A 19,369-nucleotide genomic window follows, 5' to 3' on the forward strand; every position below is an offset into this window, starting at 1 on the left:
AGGTCAATAAGAGAAGCTTGAACTGAATACGGAAACGGATAGGGAGCCAATGAAGTGATTTAAGGAGGGGGCTAATGTGAGCACAGCGATTTTTGGCGGAAAATGAGTCGCGTAGCAGAGTTTTGGACTGATTGAAGAGGAGAGAGATGGCTGAGAGGGAGGCCGGTGAGAAGCAGGTTACAATAATCAAGATGAGAGGTGATAACAGTGTGGATAAGGGTTCTGGTAGAGTGCTCAGAGATGAAGGGACGGATTTTGCTAATGTTATACAGAAAGAAACGACAGGTTTTAGCAATCTGTTGAATATGAGCAGAGGAGAGAGAGGAGTCAAAGATGACCCCAAGGTTACGAGCTGATGAGACAGGGAGAATGAGAGTGCCATCCACAGAAATAGAGAAAGGGGGGAGAGGAGAGGTAGGTTTAGGGGGAAAGATGAGAAGCTCGGTTTTGGCCATATTAAGTTTTAGATGCCGTTGGGACATCCAGGCAGCGATATCGGACAGGCAGGCTGAAACCCTGGTCTGGGTGCTGGTTGAGATTTCAGGGGTAGAGAGGTAAATTTGGGAGTCATCAGCATAGAGCTGGTATTGAAAGCCATGAGATGATACCAGAGAGCCAAGGGAAGAAGCGTAGAGAACAGGAGAGGACTGAGAACAGAACCCTGAGATACACCGATTGGTAGAGGAATAGAAGTGGAAGAGGATCCGCCGGAGTGTACACTAAAGGTGCGAAGCGAGAGGTAGGAGGAGAACCAGGAAAGAACAGAGCCCTGGAATCCAAATGAAGACAGCGTATCAAGAAGTAGGCTGTGATCAACAGTGTCAAAAAGGCGGACAGATCGAGAAGGATGAGGATAGAATAGAGACCCTTGGATTTGGCTAGGCACAGGTTGTTGGAAACTTTTGCAAGTGCAGTTTCAGTTGAATGAAGAGGGCGAAAGCCAGATTGGAGTGGGTCAAGAACAGCATGAGATGAGAGAAAGTCAAGACCCAGCAACCTGAGTTTAATCCCAATTACAACTCCTTGTTGACAAGTCACTTAACTCTCCATTGCCTCAGGTACAAAAAACAAGATTGTGAGCCCTCTAAGGACAGAGAGAGAGTACCTGCTTGTAACTGGATTGTAAGCCACATTAAACCTGAACTCTGAGATAATGCAGGATACAAATGTTATAATATACATTTCTATTGCTGGGAAATATTGCTTATCCCTTTTAAATATTTTCTAAAACTTAATAAAAAGAGTTTTTAAAAGAAGGGCAAAATTTAGACCTGACAGCACAGCTGTGCGCTTCAGCACTGTCGGAAAATAGCCCAATGCGCATGCTCCCAGTCGAGTCACCTTGGAAGAAACGATTTACGGCCGGTAGTGACGTTTCTGCGTTGCGCGCATGCGTAGAGGAACGGTCTCTACGGGTTTCTCTTTCGCCGGTAACCGCAGTCGCTGAGAAGAACCGAAGCGAGGACGGCAATTTGGGTTCGCTTTCAACGGTAGTGAGGTGAAGGAAAACCCGACCTGCGACTTTAAAAAGGAGTTTCATTTGCAGACCCGCTCCTCCTGTATCCTCACGCTGGTTTTCCCAGACTCAGTCTCGCGAGATCAGCGCCGCAGTATGGGCAGCCCAGGGGCGCCGACCTCTACTAGAGCCTAATCAGCTGCTTGGGACTGGGAGAGCTGCGGAAAAGTTGGTCGGGCCTGGCCCACTCCCAACGCCATCAGTTTGCCCCTTTCATTTGCGATGTATGACTTCTTCGCAAATGTGAGGCAGGTTGTGTTCATGAATAGCGTCATGTTGGGGCAGCATGTGATTCCCCCTTAGAGGAAATTAAAGTTCTTACATTTAAAAAAAAAACAAAAACGTGGCTTTAACCAATTATTTTCTTTTCAGTTACATTCAAGGTTACTGATGTTCTTATCGCCTATGCATTTTTGAAAAAGTTGTGGATTTCTTGTTTACAGTGTTTTCTTGTAGGACCTGTGCGTTACAGCAGAAAATTCTTGCATATGGCTTTTTTCTGGAGCAGCCCAAGTTAAGCTTAGAGGGATTTTGGATCTGAGGTGTTTTGGAGGAAGGAGGGGTAGGGGGGTTTATACTTTCTTAAATTTCTTACAAAATATATTGTCAGTTTTTTTTTTTTTTTTATTGAGGTGAACCACCTGAAGAAATGATAAATAGTAGTAGTAGTACTCTAGGGTGTAAATAGCATGTAGTATTTGATGATTGTTGATGGGGTTTGCGGACTACCTTTGGCTAGCTTGAATTATATTTGACTTAGGGGTCTTTTCACTAAAGTGCGCTAATGGATTTAGCGCATGCTAAATGCTAAGAAACCCACAGGTATAAATGGGCTTCTTAGCTTTTAGCACGTGTTAATCATTACTACGCATTAAGGGGGGAATTCGTCAAGCAGCATTAGGGCCTAAATGTGCGTTAAATGCTAAGAAGCCCCTAAGGCATAAAATGGGCTTCTTAACATATGTTAAGGCCCTAATGCTGCTTGATGAATTCCCCCCTAAATCTGTTAGTGCAGCTTAGTAAAAGGGCCCCTTGTGGCTCCATCATTATTTTGTGGCTCCATCATTATTTTTAACTTTCCAGTATTTATTGATTTTCCTTTGCACCTTCCCCTCCCTTCAATTTCTGAGAATTTTTTTCCTTCAGTCTTTTTTTTTTTTTCCCCCTTTAATCCTCAGATCTATTTCCTAGTGGTATGTTGTAATGTTATCAGCTCTGCTCAACATGGAAAAAAATCTGTGACAACAGCTTCTAGACTTCTGTTCCAGTACTCAAAAAGCATGAGAAATAAAATTAACCTTTTTTTAAACTGATAAAAGTTGGGAGCTTCCTTTCCTCACCTTTGATGGATAAGACAAAAGGTGCCTGATTAAGTCGGTTCCTGCAGAATGCTCTGTTTTAAGATTGACTGACCAGTTTGCATTCTGCTTTTGACCAGGAAATGTAATCTTATGAGTAAAACATTTTGATGCAACCCTTCTCTGTCTTTAGGATCAAATAGACATGACTGAACATCCAAAAAAGCGGAAAAGGAAGACATCTTATCCATCCCGTTACTCAGGTTTGTATGGCACAGATACATTAGAGCAGTAAAAGGACCCCTTGCCAGTTAGGTTTTCAGGATATCCACAATGAATATGCATGAACTTGATTTGCATACACTGCCTCCATTATATGAAAACTTTTTATTTGTAAAACAGTTAAGCAAACATAATATACAGCATAAGTTTTTTTTCTCATTGCCCCCCTCCCCCCCATATTACATTTCCCTTCACCCCCTACCATAACCCTCCCCTACCATAACCCTCCCCTGAAGTGTGTCCATTCTCTCTACTCATCCGCCTTGAAGAAACATTATAACATTCCCCTAGTCATAGGTGCCTGTGTTCTTATAGCCCCTGAGGCATTAACCAAGAAGGAAGAAAGTCTTCAGTCTGCATCCCACCCCTCCCTCAACGAACCCAAATCTTTTAAAACAAAGAATGGTTGACATCAGAGCCTCCACACTGCCTCCATTATATGCAAATCTCTTTCATGCATATTCATTGTGGATATCCTGAAAACCTGACTGGCAGGGGGTACTTCAGGACCGGACTTGGGAAACACTGTGGTGGGCTATCGCAGATCACAGTGGTGCTGTTGTCTGTGGATTTACTTTTTGTTGTCTTGGGCTGGCAGTGATGATAGGATTTATGTTTTGACTTCAGTGATTGGTCAGAAAGGTATGAAAATCTGAGGCCATTTATTATGGCAGCTATTTGCAGTAAATGTGTAGTCCTGGACAGTTCTTTAAAAAAAATTGTTAATTTCTTAATTTGTAAACACAATTATTTTTTTTTTCAGATACTGAAGGAACTACTATACATGTAGAGAACAATGGAATCTTTTTTGATCACTGTTATAGTGTTTGTTCTATAAAGCAACAAGAATCAAAAATTGCTGAAAATGAAGGTATGATGCAAAAAACAGCAGATGGCCTTGGGGGGGGGGGGGGCGGAGGTGTATACCTACTTGTTCATATATCTCTTAGAGATGGGTAAAAATATCAGCTTGAAAAAATGCTGGTCTAGATCACAAGGCCTCTCTTTGAATCTCAATCCCCAATCAGAAGATTATGATCCAGGAATCTTGAGGTGTGCTAGTGCTTGCCCCTAGCAAAGTAAGCTTTTTGGTTTACTGGGCATGAGTTGGATTTCTCATGCACAGTATAGCTTCCCTTGCCTACGCAGTTTGCTTTCTAACTGCTCCATACAAGTCTCAGCTCTCAGCAACACTCCTTGATTAAAAAAAAAAAAGCAAACAACTTTCCTGCATAGCAAAAATAAAGTGAGATCTAAATAAAATCAGGAGATCAGCTGGCAGCCATGAGCTGCCTCTTACCTGTATCAGCCCAGCTTCTTTGCACCATGCGAGACTGCATGGCTGCCGAGGCTCAAGCCCCAACAAAAGCACATCAATCTCCCTCTCCCCAGGGCCCAGTACTGGCACCTCTGGGAAAGGTGAGCCAGCACAGGTGTCCTCATAATCATGCCTCCGCCGTTCTGGGTGCAGCTCCTATTCTGGCTACGGTAGGCTTTAGCAATGGGGGGTATGGCTGACAGTCCTCGGATCGTTGCTGCACCCCCCCCCCCCCACGCCTCCTGCATCAGCAGTCGAGGCCTTGTGGCTTCAGAAGACACCCAGCACTGCTGCTCCGATGCTGCCTTCTCACGCGGCTCCAGGATTACACAGCTGCACAGGCAGCAGCTGCAGACATGGGTCTGATCATACAGCCCTGGAAGAGAAGCAACAGGTCTCCACCAAAGCCCTAAGAAATCCCAGCATAAGAACCTGAAAACAGCTCCAAATGGGCCTCGATGGCTGCAAGCAAATGTTTGTTTTGTCCCTCTGCTGAAGGTCCACCCCAAAAGTTAACCTTTTAGCTTCCATACTGCTACAGAAATCCATCTGTAGTACCCCAGCCTGACCCCCTCAAGACAGCTCAGTGACTCAGCCATCGGTGTCCACAGTACTAAACCATGTACGTCCTGCACCTCTGCTGATCTCAGGATTCAACTCTCCACTGGGTCCATCTATGCACTCTCCCACTATCACCCACTGGGACCCCACCTCAGGAAACCCCTTAGCCCATCCAGGAGCATGCTGTGGAAGATTATTCCTATACTCTGTTCTTGCTGAAAATGCAAAGGGCATCTTATGTTCAGTGGTGTGATTGCACCTTGTATATTGTGTGCAATACTGGTCAGCCCATCTAAAATAAACAAAAAAAGAAAATAGAACTGAAAAACAGAGAGAGGAAGGGAATGGAATGGCTTCCTTCTGAAGAAAGTATAACATAACAAGCTAGAGCTCCCTCAGCTTGGAGAAGAGACAATTGAGGGGGAGATACAAGTGAGATTGACAAATCAAACTCGGGAATACATATAAAGTATCGCATATCATGTAAAATGAGTTTCTTGTTGGGCAGAGTGGATGGACTGTTCAGGTCTTTATCTGTCATCATTTACTGTGTTACTATGTTAGGTGTGTGAGATATTGCGTGAAGTGGAATGGATAAATAGTACTAAGATTAGGGGACAAACTATAATAATTAACACACATTTAAAACAAATTGGAGAAAATGTTCTTTGATTCAGTTCAAAGCTCATAGAATTTGTTGCCGGAAGATGTCAAGACAGCATAGCTGGGCATTTAAAAAGGTTTTAGGCAAATACCTGGAGGAAAAGTCCATAAATCCTTATTAGCCGGGTAGACTTGGGAAAGCCACTGATAACCAAGGAATGGATCTACCGTGTGTGATTCTGTCAAGAGACAGGATACTGTAGTCTAACTCAGTGTGGCATATCCAACATTCTTACATGTACAGATATCTGTACAGAAGTATTATAAAATTTGGTTTGATTCTTTGTTCCTAATTTATAACGTTCTGTTTGCTTTTTTATGATTTTGTTGTTGTTGTTCTCTGTACCCAGGTATGTGCTGTTTTTTTTTTCTCTTTCAGAGGAACCTGCTAGTAATGGACTTTGCAAAGAAGTGAGCGAGTCAGCCGTGCTCAACGACATAACCTTCCAAGAGGAAGTCCCTTCAGAGGCACAGGAGGTGGAGGTAGAAAGTGCTTCACCCCAAAACCATGAGGAAGAAATGAAGGAGCCATGTGCTACAGATAGTGAAATCTCAGAGAAGGGGCAGTCTTCTAACACTACTCCTGCACACAAGTGGCCGCTACTGAGAGCAAATAGCAGTGGCCTGTTCAAGTGTGAGCAGTGTGGCTTTAATAGCAAGTACTTTTCTGACCTGAAGCAGCACATGGTCCTAAAACACAAATGCACAGAGTCCCACATCTGCAAAGTGTGCAAACAGAGCTTCTCTACAGATGATTCCCTCCTGGAGCATGGCAGACTACACAAGGAGGAACTGTACAGCTGTAAATACTGCAGCTACAAAACGACGGCCTTCGAGAAGCTTAGCCAGCACATCGCAGATGTTCACTTCACAGACTTTCTGTACTGGTGCGAACAGTGTGACCTGCAGTTTTGCACTAGTAGTGAGCTGTACCTGCACTTCCAGGAGCACAGCTGTGACGAACAGTACCTGTGTCAGTTCTGTGAGCACGAGACCAGTGACCCAGAAGACTTGCACAGTCACGTGGTAAACGAGCATGCGTGCCGGCTGATAGAGCTAAGTGACAGCTATAATAATGCTGAGCGTGGCCGTTTCAGCCTCCTAAACAAAATCAGTTTTGATAAATCCAAAAACTTTTTTGTATGTCAGGCGTGTGGTTTCAGGAGCCGATTGCATACCAATGTCAACAGACACGTCGCCATTGAACACACCAGGTTCTTTCCTCATGTCTGTGACGACTGTGGGAAGGGGTTCTCTGGGATGCTGGAGTACAGCCAGCATTTAAACTTACATTTATCAGAAGGGGTTTTTCTGTGCCAGTATTGTGAGTATTCTACTGGGCAGCTTGAGGACCTTAAAACTCACCTAGACTTCAGGCATTCTACAGATTTACCCCAAAAATGTAACAGCTGTTTGATGAGATTTGGAAGTGAGGAGGAACTTAAAAACCATCTTCAGATACATGAGAGTACTTGAGTTCTTGAGGAAAAAAGAATGGAAGTTCCAGAGCGCCCATGTGTAGAGATTATTCAAATCAACACTCCTGGGCACATGACGGCATTTACAGAAGTTTAGCTGGTAGGTCATTTCTACAGTTCTAGTTAAGGTTCGTATTTTGCAGCTTTCTACCTAGGGTTCTTGGAGCGATTAGGACTCAAGAATGGTCCCAGATTTTACCATTCAGACTCGGTGGAAAAGAAGCCGTGTGTGACGGCTACGCGACGTGACCCTGTGTGAAATCCAGGTCTTGGGATGATATTCAAAAGCTGCCAACATTATGCCCCTTCCAAAGCTTTCTGCTCATTTTGATGTGCTGTATTCAAATCATCAGCCTGAGTGAATAAGACTTAAAAAATTTAGTAATAAGCCAATAGATGGGCTCCCCACAAATTTTTCAATTTTACAAACTACCCTTTTGTGACGGGTCACTTAAAAGTACTTCAGTAAATAAAAACTGAAAAGTAGCCCCAGCTTATACAAGGACAACACTAACAACTGTTAATAGCATGAATCTCGGAGGGTCATCTGGTGCTTGATAAATTTGGTTTTCTTGCAAGCAATACTGCCATAAACCTCCTTAAATGGTAACCAGTGTGTTTCTGTGGTACATTAAATCGGTTTCTGTTTTGGTGCTGAAAATTCCCTTTTTTGACTTGAGGTTAATTTTCTCTTGTAAATTATTGGTGTGGCAAGAAAAGAATAGGAAATGCACTGCCCCCTAAAACAGAAAGGGCAGTTATTTTTTAAGGTGTGAAATAGCTCCTTGGCTGAGGCAGCACAGATGGGCATCCCAGGTCTGCATGCTTGCTTTCAAACATGGACGGTTCTGGACAAAGGCAGTTAGGGCTTCCCCAGTGTGGTTCCTGTCTGCCTCCCACCGCTAGAGTGAGCAAACCCAACTCCTCCTCTTAACAAGAAACCTAGATGTACCTACAGCTGAAGCAACTGCGTAAGCTATAACCATGCTCTCGTTTCTTTAACTTGTGGTGGCATGCTGACTCGAAGGGCTGACCGAAAAAAAAGATTGTTTTATTAGGAGGAAATAGTTGTGTTTAGTAACACTGTACACATTTGACATCTAAATTCATATTGGATGCAAATAAAGTTCAAGTAATATGAAATTATGCTTGAATGTATGAATGGAATTATGCAGACACTGGACTCATGTAAGCTTTGGTCTTTAGGGAATGTGTCGTCCTATCTTAAACTGGCAATGAATTCTTTGGTTTCTTAAATCCAATTTATTAAGGCATGCTGGTCTAGAAATATTTTAAAAATAGTCCAACAATGAAAATCTACTTACATATTCTATTGACATCCTTGCCTTAATAGTACCAAAATTATACCCTGAGTTGTTTTCTGTTCCAAAGATGATCTGATCAAACAGCAGAACATAGGAGAAGACTCTGCTCTTTTGGAAGTAGAAGTTATAAAAAGGACTAGAGGATAGTAGGTGAGAAGGTAGATGTCTGTGTTTACGGAAAGGAAGTGTTGCTGACTTCCATTTTTGAATGTCTAATATGTAAAGTATTTCAGACTATCAATATCTTTTGCTGTGGTGGTGTTTGGTGCAAAATTATGCAGGTGTGTGTTTTAATCTATAAATGTTATTGATTAAATGCTATTTGAAACAGTGACTTTCCTTTAAGTGTGACCTTTCATTTTTGAGTGTATATAATCCTTGCTCAATATAACGTTGAGGAAAAAAATCACACAGTTACTAACTGGAGAAAGGTAATCTTAATTTTGTAAATGTCAAAAACATCCATCATGCCTGATGTGCAAAGAGCAGTCATCTTGTGCAGGAAATACACACAGCATCTGCAAAAATAAATACATAAATAACCTTTGAAATCCACCTGACAATTATCAAAATTCAGCATAAGGAACAAGTAGATGTTACTGGATACATATATTCAGAAATCAAATTTATTTTCACAGGATTTGTAAAATTCTAGAGCTAGGGAAGCTCATTGACGCTGCTGTAGATGGGACATGAGCTGACTTAGCACAGCTTCCCAAATTGTGGGTTGTTACTTTGGGGGGGGGGGGGGGGGGCGGCACACACTTATTGTGGCTGTGATAATGGGGTCACGGCCGTGGAATGGTTTGATAAGCACTAGCCTAACTCCTGCCTCTGCTCTTTCAGTCTCTGGGTTTGCCAGGGCGGTTGTGTCAGTTGTCAGGCAACAGCACCACTTAATGTCAGATTTAGAATGCTTGAAGGGGAGTTTATTCTGTATTCAAAGGAAAAAACTTACTGTTAAAAAAAGAAAAGATTTAGATGCTTATAGGTTTCAGGAGGAGCCTTGGTATATTGCACCCAGCTCAGAACAGTTGCTGTAATAAACAGACTAAAGTAAGTTGGGAGAAGATAAAAATCCTCAGGTCGCTTCAAATAAGGGCTCATGGTGCCAGGTCACAACCCTGCTTCCAATTGTGCTGAAGGCTGACAAGAGCAGGGGAAACTTAAAAAAATAATAATAATAATAAAATAAAAATTGCACAGATGACTGTAGAAAGTGACGTAGCTTTACCATATAAATATATTCATAACAGTAACAGCTGGTATATTGTGTTAACTAGTGTTTGTAACATAAGTGGTTAAAGAGATCTTTAATATGTACATAAGCTAGACATATGGCACAAGTGTATGTGTTGTAAATGTGGAAAGTTAGGGTTCAGATCCTCCCAACACTCCTTGTGAACTTGGGCAAATCACTTTAGCCTGTGTTGCCTTAAAATACAAACTTTAAATTGGTGTCCAGAAAAAATGGGACCCCAACATTTTTCCAAATAACCCTAAACAAATGTACTATTATGAAAAAAAAATTACTACTATTATTGACAAGTGTTACTGCAAGATGCTGTAGAAACTGGATGATCCCTGTTTTCAAAATGACATAATTCAGGAAGGGACCATTAAGATCCATTTTAGCAAAATAGTGTTTAGCAAAGAAGTTGGGATTAAAATGTTTGTGACAAAATAAGGCATATGGTGCAAAGTGTTTGCTAAGGGAACAGACTGAAGGCCCATCAAGTCCAGTATGTTTAAACAATTACAAAGTATGTGAAGCTATGTAAGGGGTCCTGTTTTTTCTGGACACCATGTATGTGAATGCAAATGAGAAGGCATGAGCTAAATTCAAGTACATTTACAAGGTAGGGTATTTCTTACCTAAAATACAGTTTGTGTGTACCAGGTATAGAATTTATTAAATAGGCTTCTTTCTATTCCATTTTCAATCAGATTCAAGATGCACAAAAAAAATAATCAAGGTACTCTCACACATGGAAAATCAGTCCAACCGTAAATGCATAATTAGACAAATGGATAAGTAGAAAAAATGCATATTGAACAGTTAACTATATGAAATAGCTCAGAATTACAAAATAACCAAATAATCCAAAGATTGAAGGAATAGATTCCAATAGACTTTAGAAGTGTATAATTAGGAACAAGGAAAGCCAAAACACTACTATGATTGTATAATACTAACTCCAGCAGTCAAACAAATACAGAAGTGGCTGGTGCAAGCCAGAAAACTCACAAACTTAACAGACCTGAAAAATAAAAGATCTAATTTTTCATTTAAAAAAAAAAAAAAGTGTTTCAAAGAGCCAGGACTTGATTCTTACCCAAGCTCAGATCATAGCTAGTTCCACAACATTGGGTGTTGCCAGTAAAGTACGTCTTTATCAGTAAGATATACAGGCACAACTCTTTCCCCAGCCACTGAGTGAACAGATTTTAAAAAAGAACCCTTCCATAGCATCCCACATATCAGGCTAGAGACAAGTGGGTTATGTCCGTCTACCAGCAGGTGGCGATAAGCCAGAGCTCTGCCATAAGGGATACCTCGCTTTCGGTATTCTCTGTTTCAGCAGGTGGATAGACATCCTGTGCAGCTCACTGGATTGAGACGTGTTCCTAGCCTGTTCCCATAGGATTAGTTGAGCTTGGGGGTCGTGGCTGTGCTTGGCCAGGGCGGGGTACACCCACCTAATTGCAAAGTAGAGCCAATTAACACCAATTAGCAATCTAGCCAATTAGCATCTAATTAAACAATTAAGTTAGGCATATAGCAGACCATATTCTATACATTTTCTGCGCAACTTTCCATGCTGAGCGTAAAGTTGGGCACCCAACTTTATAGAGTTATAGGGATAAGGGGTAATTTTAGATGTAGGCGTGAACAATGCATGTAAATGTTGGGATTTTAGTCATTTACTTGCATATCTGACATGACGTCTTATAAAATACCAACCAATGTAGACAGTACACTGAAATCTGCTCAGTGTGTGGCGGCAGCCAAAAATGCAAACAGAATGCTAAGCATTATTAGGAGAGGGGTACAAAATAAGACCAAGAATATTATAATGCCTCTGTATTGCTCCATGGTGCGACCTCATCTTCAGTATTGTGTTCAAATCTGGTTCCCATATCTCAAAAAAGATATAGCGGAATTAGAAAAGGTTCAAAGAAGAGCAGCCAAAATGATAGAGGGGAAGGAACTGCTCCCATATGAGGAAAGGATAAAGAGGTCATCAAGCCTCTTCAGCTTGGAAAAGGGATGGCTGAGGAGGGATATGTTTGAGGCCTACAAAATCCTGAGTGGTGTGGAACGGGTGGATCAATTTTTTTCACTCATTCAAAAGTACAAAGATTAGGGGACACTCAATGAAATTACATGGAAATACTTTTAAAACAAATAGGAGGAAATACTTTTTCACTCAAAGAATAAGCTCTGGAACTCATTGCCGGAGGATGTGGTAATGATGGTTAGTGAATCTGGTTTAAAAAAAAAAAGGTTTGGACAAGTTCCTGGAGGAAAGTCCATAGTCTGTTATTGAGGTGGACATGGGGGAATCCACTGCTTGCCCTGGGGCATGGAATGGTTTCTAATAATTGGGTTTCTGCCAGGTACTTGTGACCTAGATTGGCCACTGCTGGATGCAGGGTACTGGGCTAGATGGACCATTGGTCTGACCCAGTATGGCTATTGTTATGTTCACCTGGTGGTGCCAGGTCCCTCCCCTACCCTTTCTCTGCATTCCAGCGCTACAGTAGCTGGGACTATGCTTGCACCATTTGATAACCTTTCTCCATTGCTTTGACAGGAGCACAATGGTACTGGGTGAGTTTTCCCTGTTAATGTGCCCAGGCAGCTGCTATTTGGCTTTTCTCCAGTAGAGGTTCTATCCAACCTGGTCAGGTCCCGCTATGCATGGTTTTGTGCGCTCTCTGGTTCCTTGGCAGGTCGGGGACGTCTTATGGAGTTGGCCAGGGGGGACAGTGTCACAGTTTTTGGTGGGCTCGGGAGCTGTTGTTTGCTCTCCTGCAGCTGCCATATTGAATTGCTTGCTTTGGATGTGTTTAAAAAAAAAAAAAAAAAGCAGCTGGGCTCTGTGCCCACATCTAGCATGGCCAGGCAGTTCCTATTCAGTACTGAGCAGGCCTTTGCATTCCCCTGGAGGTGCACAATCGGTGATTGCAGAGAGGTGGGGCTCTGGTACGGCTCTGTGGCCTGGTCTCCCGCGTTTGTTTTCTGCACACTGCTGTATTTGCTAGGGTCTTCAGTCAGTTTGCCCCCCCCCCCCCCCAAAAAAAAAAAACAGGGACACTGAATTGTTTGGCGGAAGTTTTCCAGGGCACAGCCTCTAGGATTTTCCCCTGCTCTTTCAAGGGTCAATGTTCTTTATTTTTTTGTATCTTTTTGTCTTGTGCAATGGGCTTCTGCTGCTTTAAGGGACTGTAGTTGTGGATGTTGCTAACGGTGCTGTTCAGCGAGCGACTGCCTTTCTTATCCTCAGCCTTCACAGGCATTTTTTTTTTTTTTGGAGCGGGTTGGCCTTTTGACGGGTCTGTTTCTGCATTTCCTGCCCACTCGGTCCTCCCCCTTTGGTCAGGGTGCTAGATTATTTTGCATTTTATTTTTGGATTTTATTTCTGATCATGCCTAATGCCAAGCTCCTTGCTATATTAAAAAAAAAAAAAAAAACAGCTCAGAGCCATACTGGAGCAGTTACATTGGTACCGCATCTCCCACACATTTTATTTTACTTCTTTTAGCCTCTTGGGCTCTAGGGCGGTTATCTTCTCATAGCTTGGGATTTGCAGCACTGCCATTTTTCGGTTTTACCAATAATAATGCAACAGCACTGGTTACCCGGGGCGCACAGCCCTTTGTGTTCATTTCCTGGCAATTATTAGTGGAATTTTGCTTCAGTCCTCGGTGCTGTTGGCTTTGCCTCATGGGTCCCAAATGAGATTTCCTTTAGTGCTGGTTTCAAGATCATGAGCTGCACAGCAGTGTGTTCCCCTTTCCATGGGCTATATTGCTGTGTAGGGTCAGTGTTTTTCTCAGTGACTTGATTTTGACTTTTGCTGTGATACAGTACTACACCCACTATGCTGTACCATTCCCTCAGATTTTTGCGACCCAAGTGCATGACCCTGCATTTTTTGGAATTAAACCTTAGTTGCCAAATATAGGTCCATTCCTCTAGCTTCGCTAGGTCCTTCCTCATGTCATTCACACCCTCCAGGGTGTCCACCCTGTTGCAGAGTTTAGTATCATCCGCAAAGAGACAAACCTTACCAGACAGCCCTTCCGCAATATCGCTCACAAAGACTTATATCTAAAAGGTAAAGTTCTACAAAACAGATGAAGATGTGATTACATCAGTGGTGTAGCCACAGGTGGACCTTTGGACTCAGACCAACCTAAAATTATTACACACTTGCTGTGGCTGGTAGGGATCCCCAAACCTTGCCAGCTGAAGATTTTCTCTCCTTGGGCAGCCAGAACTCTTCCAAATGTCAACCAGCAGCACTTGGCCTTGAGCTGATGCTGAGACCAGCCCTTCTGCACATGGTCAGTTTTTGCCCATGGAAAAGCACTGAGCATGCACGGTCTGCCAGCAGCAGCATCAGTTTGAAGCAAGTGCTGCCGGCTGCCATTTGGAAGAGTGCTGGCTGCTCGAGGAGGAGGAGGAAATCTTCACCTGGCAGGGGTTGGGGATCTCTGTCAGCTCAAGGATTTAATATTTGGGGTTCGTGGGCAGGGAGGGGTGGAGAGGAGCAAACCAGAGGGGGGGGGGTGTGTGTGGGGGGGGGGGGGGGGGGGGGAGAATTCCATGCCCACCCACCTTGGGTTCAGACCCACCCAAAATTGACCATCTGGCTACACACTTGTCTTTTAGATTGTAAGCTCCTTGAGCAGGGACTGTCCTTATGTGTTAAATTGTACAGCGCTGCGTAACCCTAGTAGCACTTTAGAAATGTTAAGTAGTAGTAGTAGATTACATGTGCCCAATGAAAGGAGAGTTTAATTCAACATCCATTTAATTTCAATATATACCATCATCTTTATAACACCATGCTTCCCAAGGCAGATTACAACATTTAAGATGAACCCATCAGGAAACAGGCTATCCTCACTGAAAATTTGCCATCTGTATTGTATACAGTGTATTTATTTAGTTTTTAGTGTAGAAGAATGAGCACAAAATACAGTTTAAAATTGCTATTTTTACCAGCTATAATGATTTTCTAAGCTGCTTTAGTGATATTCAATTGTTATTTCATGATATTTCTATCTACACAAGGGAAGCTTTCAAATAAATTAAAAAGTTGTCCAATAATTAAAAAAAAAAAAAAACACTTTTGACCTCCACCTTTTAAGCTCTGCCTATCCAATTGAAACAGCTTTAGACTTGTTACAGATGGTCCAACAACAACAATAAAAAAAAAAATAAATAAAAACCCGACAATGTGGATGCAGCAGCTCATAGGTTTGCTTGCTTTGTTTTTGAGTAAACGGGGATGACGGCGGCTGCTGGGAAGGAGAAACGCAGACCATCCTAATTGGCTTCCTTCCTTACAATGGACTAGATAGGCTGACTTTCCACTCCTGTTTAGTAAACCGCCTTCACCTCCTCGGTCCAAACTAAGCCAAACGTCACTTTGGAACCGGAAGCAACACTTTACGGCCGGTAGTGGCGTTTGTGCCGCCGCTGCGCATGCGCAGAGGCAAAGTCTGTGTTTCCCTTTCGGACTGTCAGGTACTGGTGGTGGTAGTCGCGGTCGCTGAGAGCCGAAGAGAGGGACGGGAGTTAGAAAATCCGACCCAGGACTTTAAAAAGGAGTCTCGTTTGTGGACACGCGGCTTTCCCACACTCAGCCTCGCGAGATCAGCGCGGGCAGCGCCGACCTTTGTAGTTTAATCAGCTGTGGAGAGCTGCGGAAAAGTTGGTCGGGTCAAGGCCAACCCCAGCCCCATCAATTCGACCCTTTCGTTTGCGATGTATGACTTCTTTGCAAATTTGAGGCAGGTTGTTGTGTTCGTGACTAGCGCCATGTTGATTGCGAATTAATGTACTTTGGGCGGATTTAAGTCGTTTACACGTTGTTTTTCCATTTATATCATGGAGCAATCGTCTGCCTCTCCCCTGAAGCACTTTGTGCAGGCCAAAAAGACGATTACAGCAATATTTGAGCAGCTGTTGAACTATGCCACTGCAGGAGCAGAGTTTGTGGAAGGTTAGTTTCCTTTAAGGTTTACACGCTTTTATATTTGCCTACTTATTTAGCTTGCACCTTTTCATTGGGGGCTGAAGGTGAGTTGCATTCAGGTATAGTAGGAGGCATATTTCCAAAGCACTTAGCCTTCCAAAATTCCATAGGATAGGTTTCTGTGGAACTTTGGAAGGCTAAGTGCTTTGAAAATATGCCTCCTAGGGATCCCCATGGCCCTAGAGGCTTAAAGTTATTACCATGCAGCACCCAGGACTGGACAAACCATTATCCACTGTCGTCCTCCTTCTCCTCCACTGCTAACTCCAGGCTTCGCTCCTTTTCTCTCGCGGCACCTTATGCCTGGAATAAGTACATAAGTAGTGCCATACTGGGAAAGACCAAAGGTCCATCTAGCCCAGCATCCTGTCACCGACAGTGGCCAATAGACTTCCTGCACCTATTTTCAAATCTATGCTGAAAACCCACCTTTTCACTGCTGCTTTTAGCTCCTAGCCACAATTGCCCTCCCCATGTCCCTTCCTCCCTTATCACCCATTACTTCCCTCAGCCGTAACTGTCTTGTTTGTCTGTATTACTTAGATTATGAGCTCTTTTGAGCAGGGGCTGTCTCTTTGTGTCAGGTGTTCAGCGCTGCGTGCGTCTGGTAGCGCTATACAAATGCTAATAATAATAATAGGTAATCACATAGGACAGCAAAAAGCAGCTGCAGTCAAAGCAAAACCATAGGTCCTGACAGCTACACAAACCCAAAGAAGGGATCACTGGATCTAGTGTGTACCATCTTAAATCTTGACTGATTGAATTTAGTTCAGAATATTATTACTAATACATAAGGCTTTGAAGTTGGAATCTGATCTTTATTTGAGAACAATTCTAGAGGTTTACCAACCAGCTGGATTTTTGAGATCAATGAATGCAGGGCTGTTGGTTATTCCAGCATTAAGAAAAATGTATTTTGGAGGAACAAGGCAAAAAAACTTTTCTATAGGGGGTCCAAGATTGTAGAACTGTTTAGCGGAACAGATGAGGTTGACATCAGATACTAAATTTAAAAAATTGTTTAAAAAATCACATTTGGTCTGGCATTTTAGACCTGAGAACTATGTGTACATGTCGCATCAGTTTTGAACACAAATTTTTCTATGGAATGATATTTTTTAATGTAATCTGTATGTTTTTATTATTTTTTGTTCACGATTGTGTATGTTTTCTTGTTATCTGCATAGTTATATGAGGAATATAAATGAATAAACTAAACTTTTACCCAGTCAGGGCCCAGTGCACAAAGCTTACTGTGGTTGCAATGTTTGCTTTAGACTGGTTGAAGCTGGTCTAAAGCAAACATTATGTAGCATCCGATGCACAAAGGGGTTTTGTGTGGCATTAACCGCATGCCGTAGCAGCTACCGACAATGAGCTCATTAGTATTATAATGATCATTCCGTGTGATGCACAGAAAGGAGTGCCTACCTTCTACTTGTAAAATTTTCTGACAGGTCAGGAGCAGTCAGTAGCAGTAGGGTAAAAGCTCTGCACAAGAATTACAAAAGGCATCTTCTGCTTCTTTCATGACTACAAAAATAACAACCCACCTCAGATCTGATAGAGTTTGACCGCTGATAGTGCTTTAGGAGATGTCTTACACATTTTTGGGCTAAAACTCCCTATATGTTAGTGCCCACCGCTTGACTTTGAATCAGAGAGCTTGAGGAAGGGAAGGCTGCATTTTCTGTCCATTGCCCAGGATAACGTGCAAGGGTATAAGCGGTGGTATTCAAGCGGCTCGGTAAGGAAAGCACCTAGCACATGCAGAGAACATGGACACTTTCTGAGAGACTGTTCTGCGCATGTGCTAGGTGCTTTGAGCCATTTGTAGAATTTATGTGCCTCTGATTTGCATGAGATTCCCAAATGGAATCAACAACTTGGATCCTATGAGAACTGGAAAGTTGACACTGGTGTGTTCTGTCCTAAGAAAAACTTTAGAGGCTGTTACAGTTAGAAAAGGATCTCAGTTCCTTTCCTTAATACATTTGGACTGTTTTGGTAAGCCTTTTTGAAAAACTGAATCGGAACTCATAGAACACTGAATACCCACTGACTGTGTCTGGGATTATTGGACAGCTTAAACATTCTTTCAGAACAAAAGACCATAAAAAATAGTGACAGGTTGTGAAGAGCACTCTTCAGAAATTAAGAAGCTGTCTTATTTATCATTTTATTAGAATGTATTTTATCGCCTTTTTGAAGGAATTCACTCAAGGTGGTGTACATCAAGAATAAGTCAAACATAAGGAATAAACAATTACGGTATGCTACATTACAATCCAGCTTATTTTGGAAAGAGAAAGACGCCCATATTTCGACCCAAATCGGGAGATGGGCGCCTTTCTCTCATGGGCGCCCAAATCGGTATAATCGAAAGCCGATTTTGGGCGCCTCCAGCTGCAGTCTGTCGCGGGACCAGACAAAATTGACGGGGGCGCGTTGGAAGCGTGGTGAAGGCGGGACTGGGGCATGTTTATCGGCCGAGGAGAGATGGGCGCGCTCTGCGCGATAATGGAAAAAAGAAGGGCGCCAGAAGCGAGAATTTGGGTCACTTTTTTTGGACCCTTTTTTTTTCACGAACAAGTCCCCAAAAAGTGCCCCAACTGCCCGGATGACCTCCCCTTACTCCCCCAATGGTCACTAACCCCCACCCCCACCAAATAAAAAGAACTTTAAAAACTTTTTTTCCAGTCTGTATGCCAGCCTCAAATGTCATACCCAGCTCCATCACAGCAGTATGCAGGTCCCTGGAGCAGTTGTTAGTGGGTGCAGTGGACTTCAGGCAGGGGGACCCAGGCCCATCCCCCCCCTACCTGTTACACTTGTGCTGCTAAATGGGAGCGCTCCAAACCGACTCCAAAACCCACTGTACCCACATCTAGGTGCCTCTCTTCAGCCATAAGTGCTATGGTAATGGTGTAGAGTTGTGGGCAGTGGGTTTTGGGGGGGATTTGGGGGGCTCAGCACCCAAGGTAAGGGAGCTATGGACTTGGGAGGTATTTTAATTTTTTTTTTAATTGTTAGAAGTGCCCCCTAGGGTGCCCAGTTGGTGTCCTGGCATGTGAGGGGGACCAGTGCACTACGAATCCTGACCCCTCCCATGACCAAATGCCTTGGATTTGTTCGTTTTTGAGCTGGGCGCCTTCGGTTTCCATTATCGCTGAAAACCGATACTGCCCAGCTCAAATCCACCCAAATGCGATGCATTTGCCCGGCACAAACCGTATTATCGAAACAAAAGATGGACGCTCATATTTTTCGAAAATACGGTCTGGCCCGCCCCTTCGCGGACCCGTCCTCGGAGATAAACGCCCATGGAGATGGGCGTTCACGTTCAATTATGCCCCTTAATGTCAACATAATACTTAATAAAACATTTTCATAGTCTAGGGTATAAGCAAAGATGGAACATATAGATAAAATAGAGTAACAGGAATAAGTAAATAAGGGGATTGTTTAAAGAAAATTACAAATGAGGTCAGAAAGGTGCTTGAACATTAGCTTAGCTAGGGTAGGAGTGGGTAAACGTCATGCTGTAGTATGTCTTGATAAACGTTACTGAAAAATATTAAATGTACAGAATGAATGGGGGTATGTGTGTATTATTTAAATGTCTGATGGGCTTTGTTTTGTTTCTACTT

The 19,369-nt window shown here is 42.9% G+C and overlaps 2 protein-coding genes across 6 annotated transcripts in view; both read left to right on the plus strand.

The window, feature by feature from the left end:
* Window positions 1–1,366: 1,366 nt before the first annotated feature.
* ZNF639 (zinc finger protein 639) lies at window positions 1,367–8,775 on the plus strand. Of its 4 annotated transcripts, none has more exons than XM_030216894.1 (4): window positions 1,367–1,498; window positions 3,008–3,077; window positions 3,860–3,967; window positions 6,018–8,775. In XM_030216894.1, the coding sequence occupies exons 2-4, from the start codon at window positions 3,020–3,022 to the stop codon at window positions 7,112–7,114; spliced, it is 1,263 nt and encodes a 420-aa protein (XP_030072754.1). In that variant the 5' UTR covers window positions 1,367–1,498; window positions 3,008–3,019; the 3' UTR covers window positions 7,115–8,775. The 4 variants fall into 4 exon arrangements, with proteins under 4 accessions (XP_030072754.1, XP_030072755.1, XP_030072752.1 ...); XM_030216895.1 differs by lacking the exon at window positions 1,367–1,498 and adding an exon at window positions 1,509–1,764; XM_030216892.1 differs by lacking the exon at window positions 1,367–1,498 and adding an exon at window positions 1,509–1,759.
* Window positions 8,776–15,184: 6,409 nt separating this feature from the next.
* MFN1 (mitofusin 1) overlaps window positions 15,185–19,369 on the plus strand; it is a 45,175-nt gene continuing 40,990 nt past the window's right edge. For both annotated transcript variants that reach the window (XM_030216890.1, XM_030216891.1), the window contains exon 1: window positions 15,185–15,683. In XM_030216890.1, coding sequence (XP_030072750.1) covers window positions 15,569–15,683 — 115 coding nt within the window. In that variant the 5' untranslated portion in view covers window positions 15,185–15,568. The remainder of the gene's footprint in view (window positions 15,684–19,369) is intronic.

The sequence above is a fragment of the Microcaecilia unicolor genome, chromosome 10 (genome assembly GCF_901765095.1).
Source record: "Microcaecilia unicolor chromosome 10, aMicUni1.1, whole genome shotgun sequence".
Classification (NCBI taxonomy): Eukaryota; Metazoa; Chordata; class Amphibia; order Gymnophiona; family Siphonopidae; genus Microcaecilia; species Microcaecilia unicolor.

What these genes read in the sequence shown, in the direction of transcription:
- ZNF639 (XM_030216892.1), top strand. Translation starts at nt 1,739, where the DNA reads ATGTATGACTTCTTCGCAAAT. An exon ending in TGTATGACTTCTTCGCAAAT is followed by an intron (nt 1,760 to 3,007) that starts GTGAGGCAGGTT and finishes CTCTGTCTTTAG; the next exon opens with GATCAAATAGACATGACTGA. An exon ending in AAAAATTGCTGAAAATGAAG is followed by an intron (nt 3,968 to 6,017) that starts GTATGATGCAAA and finishes TTTCTCTTTCAG; the next exon opens with AGGAACCTGCTAGTAATGGA.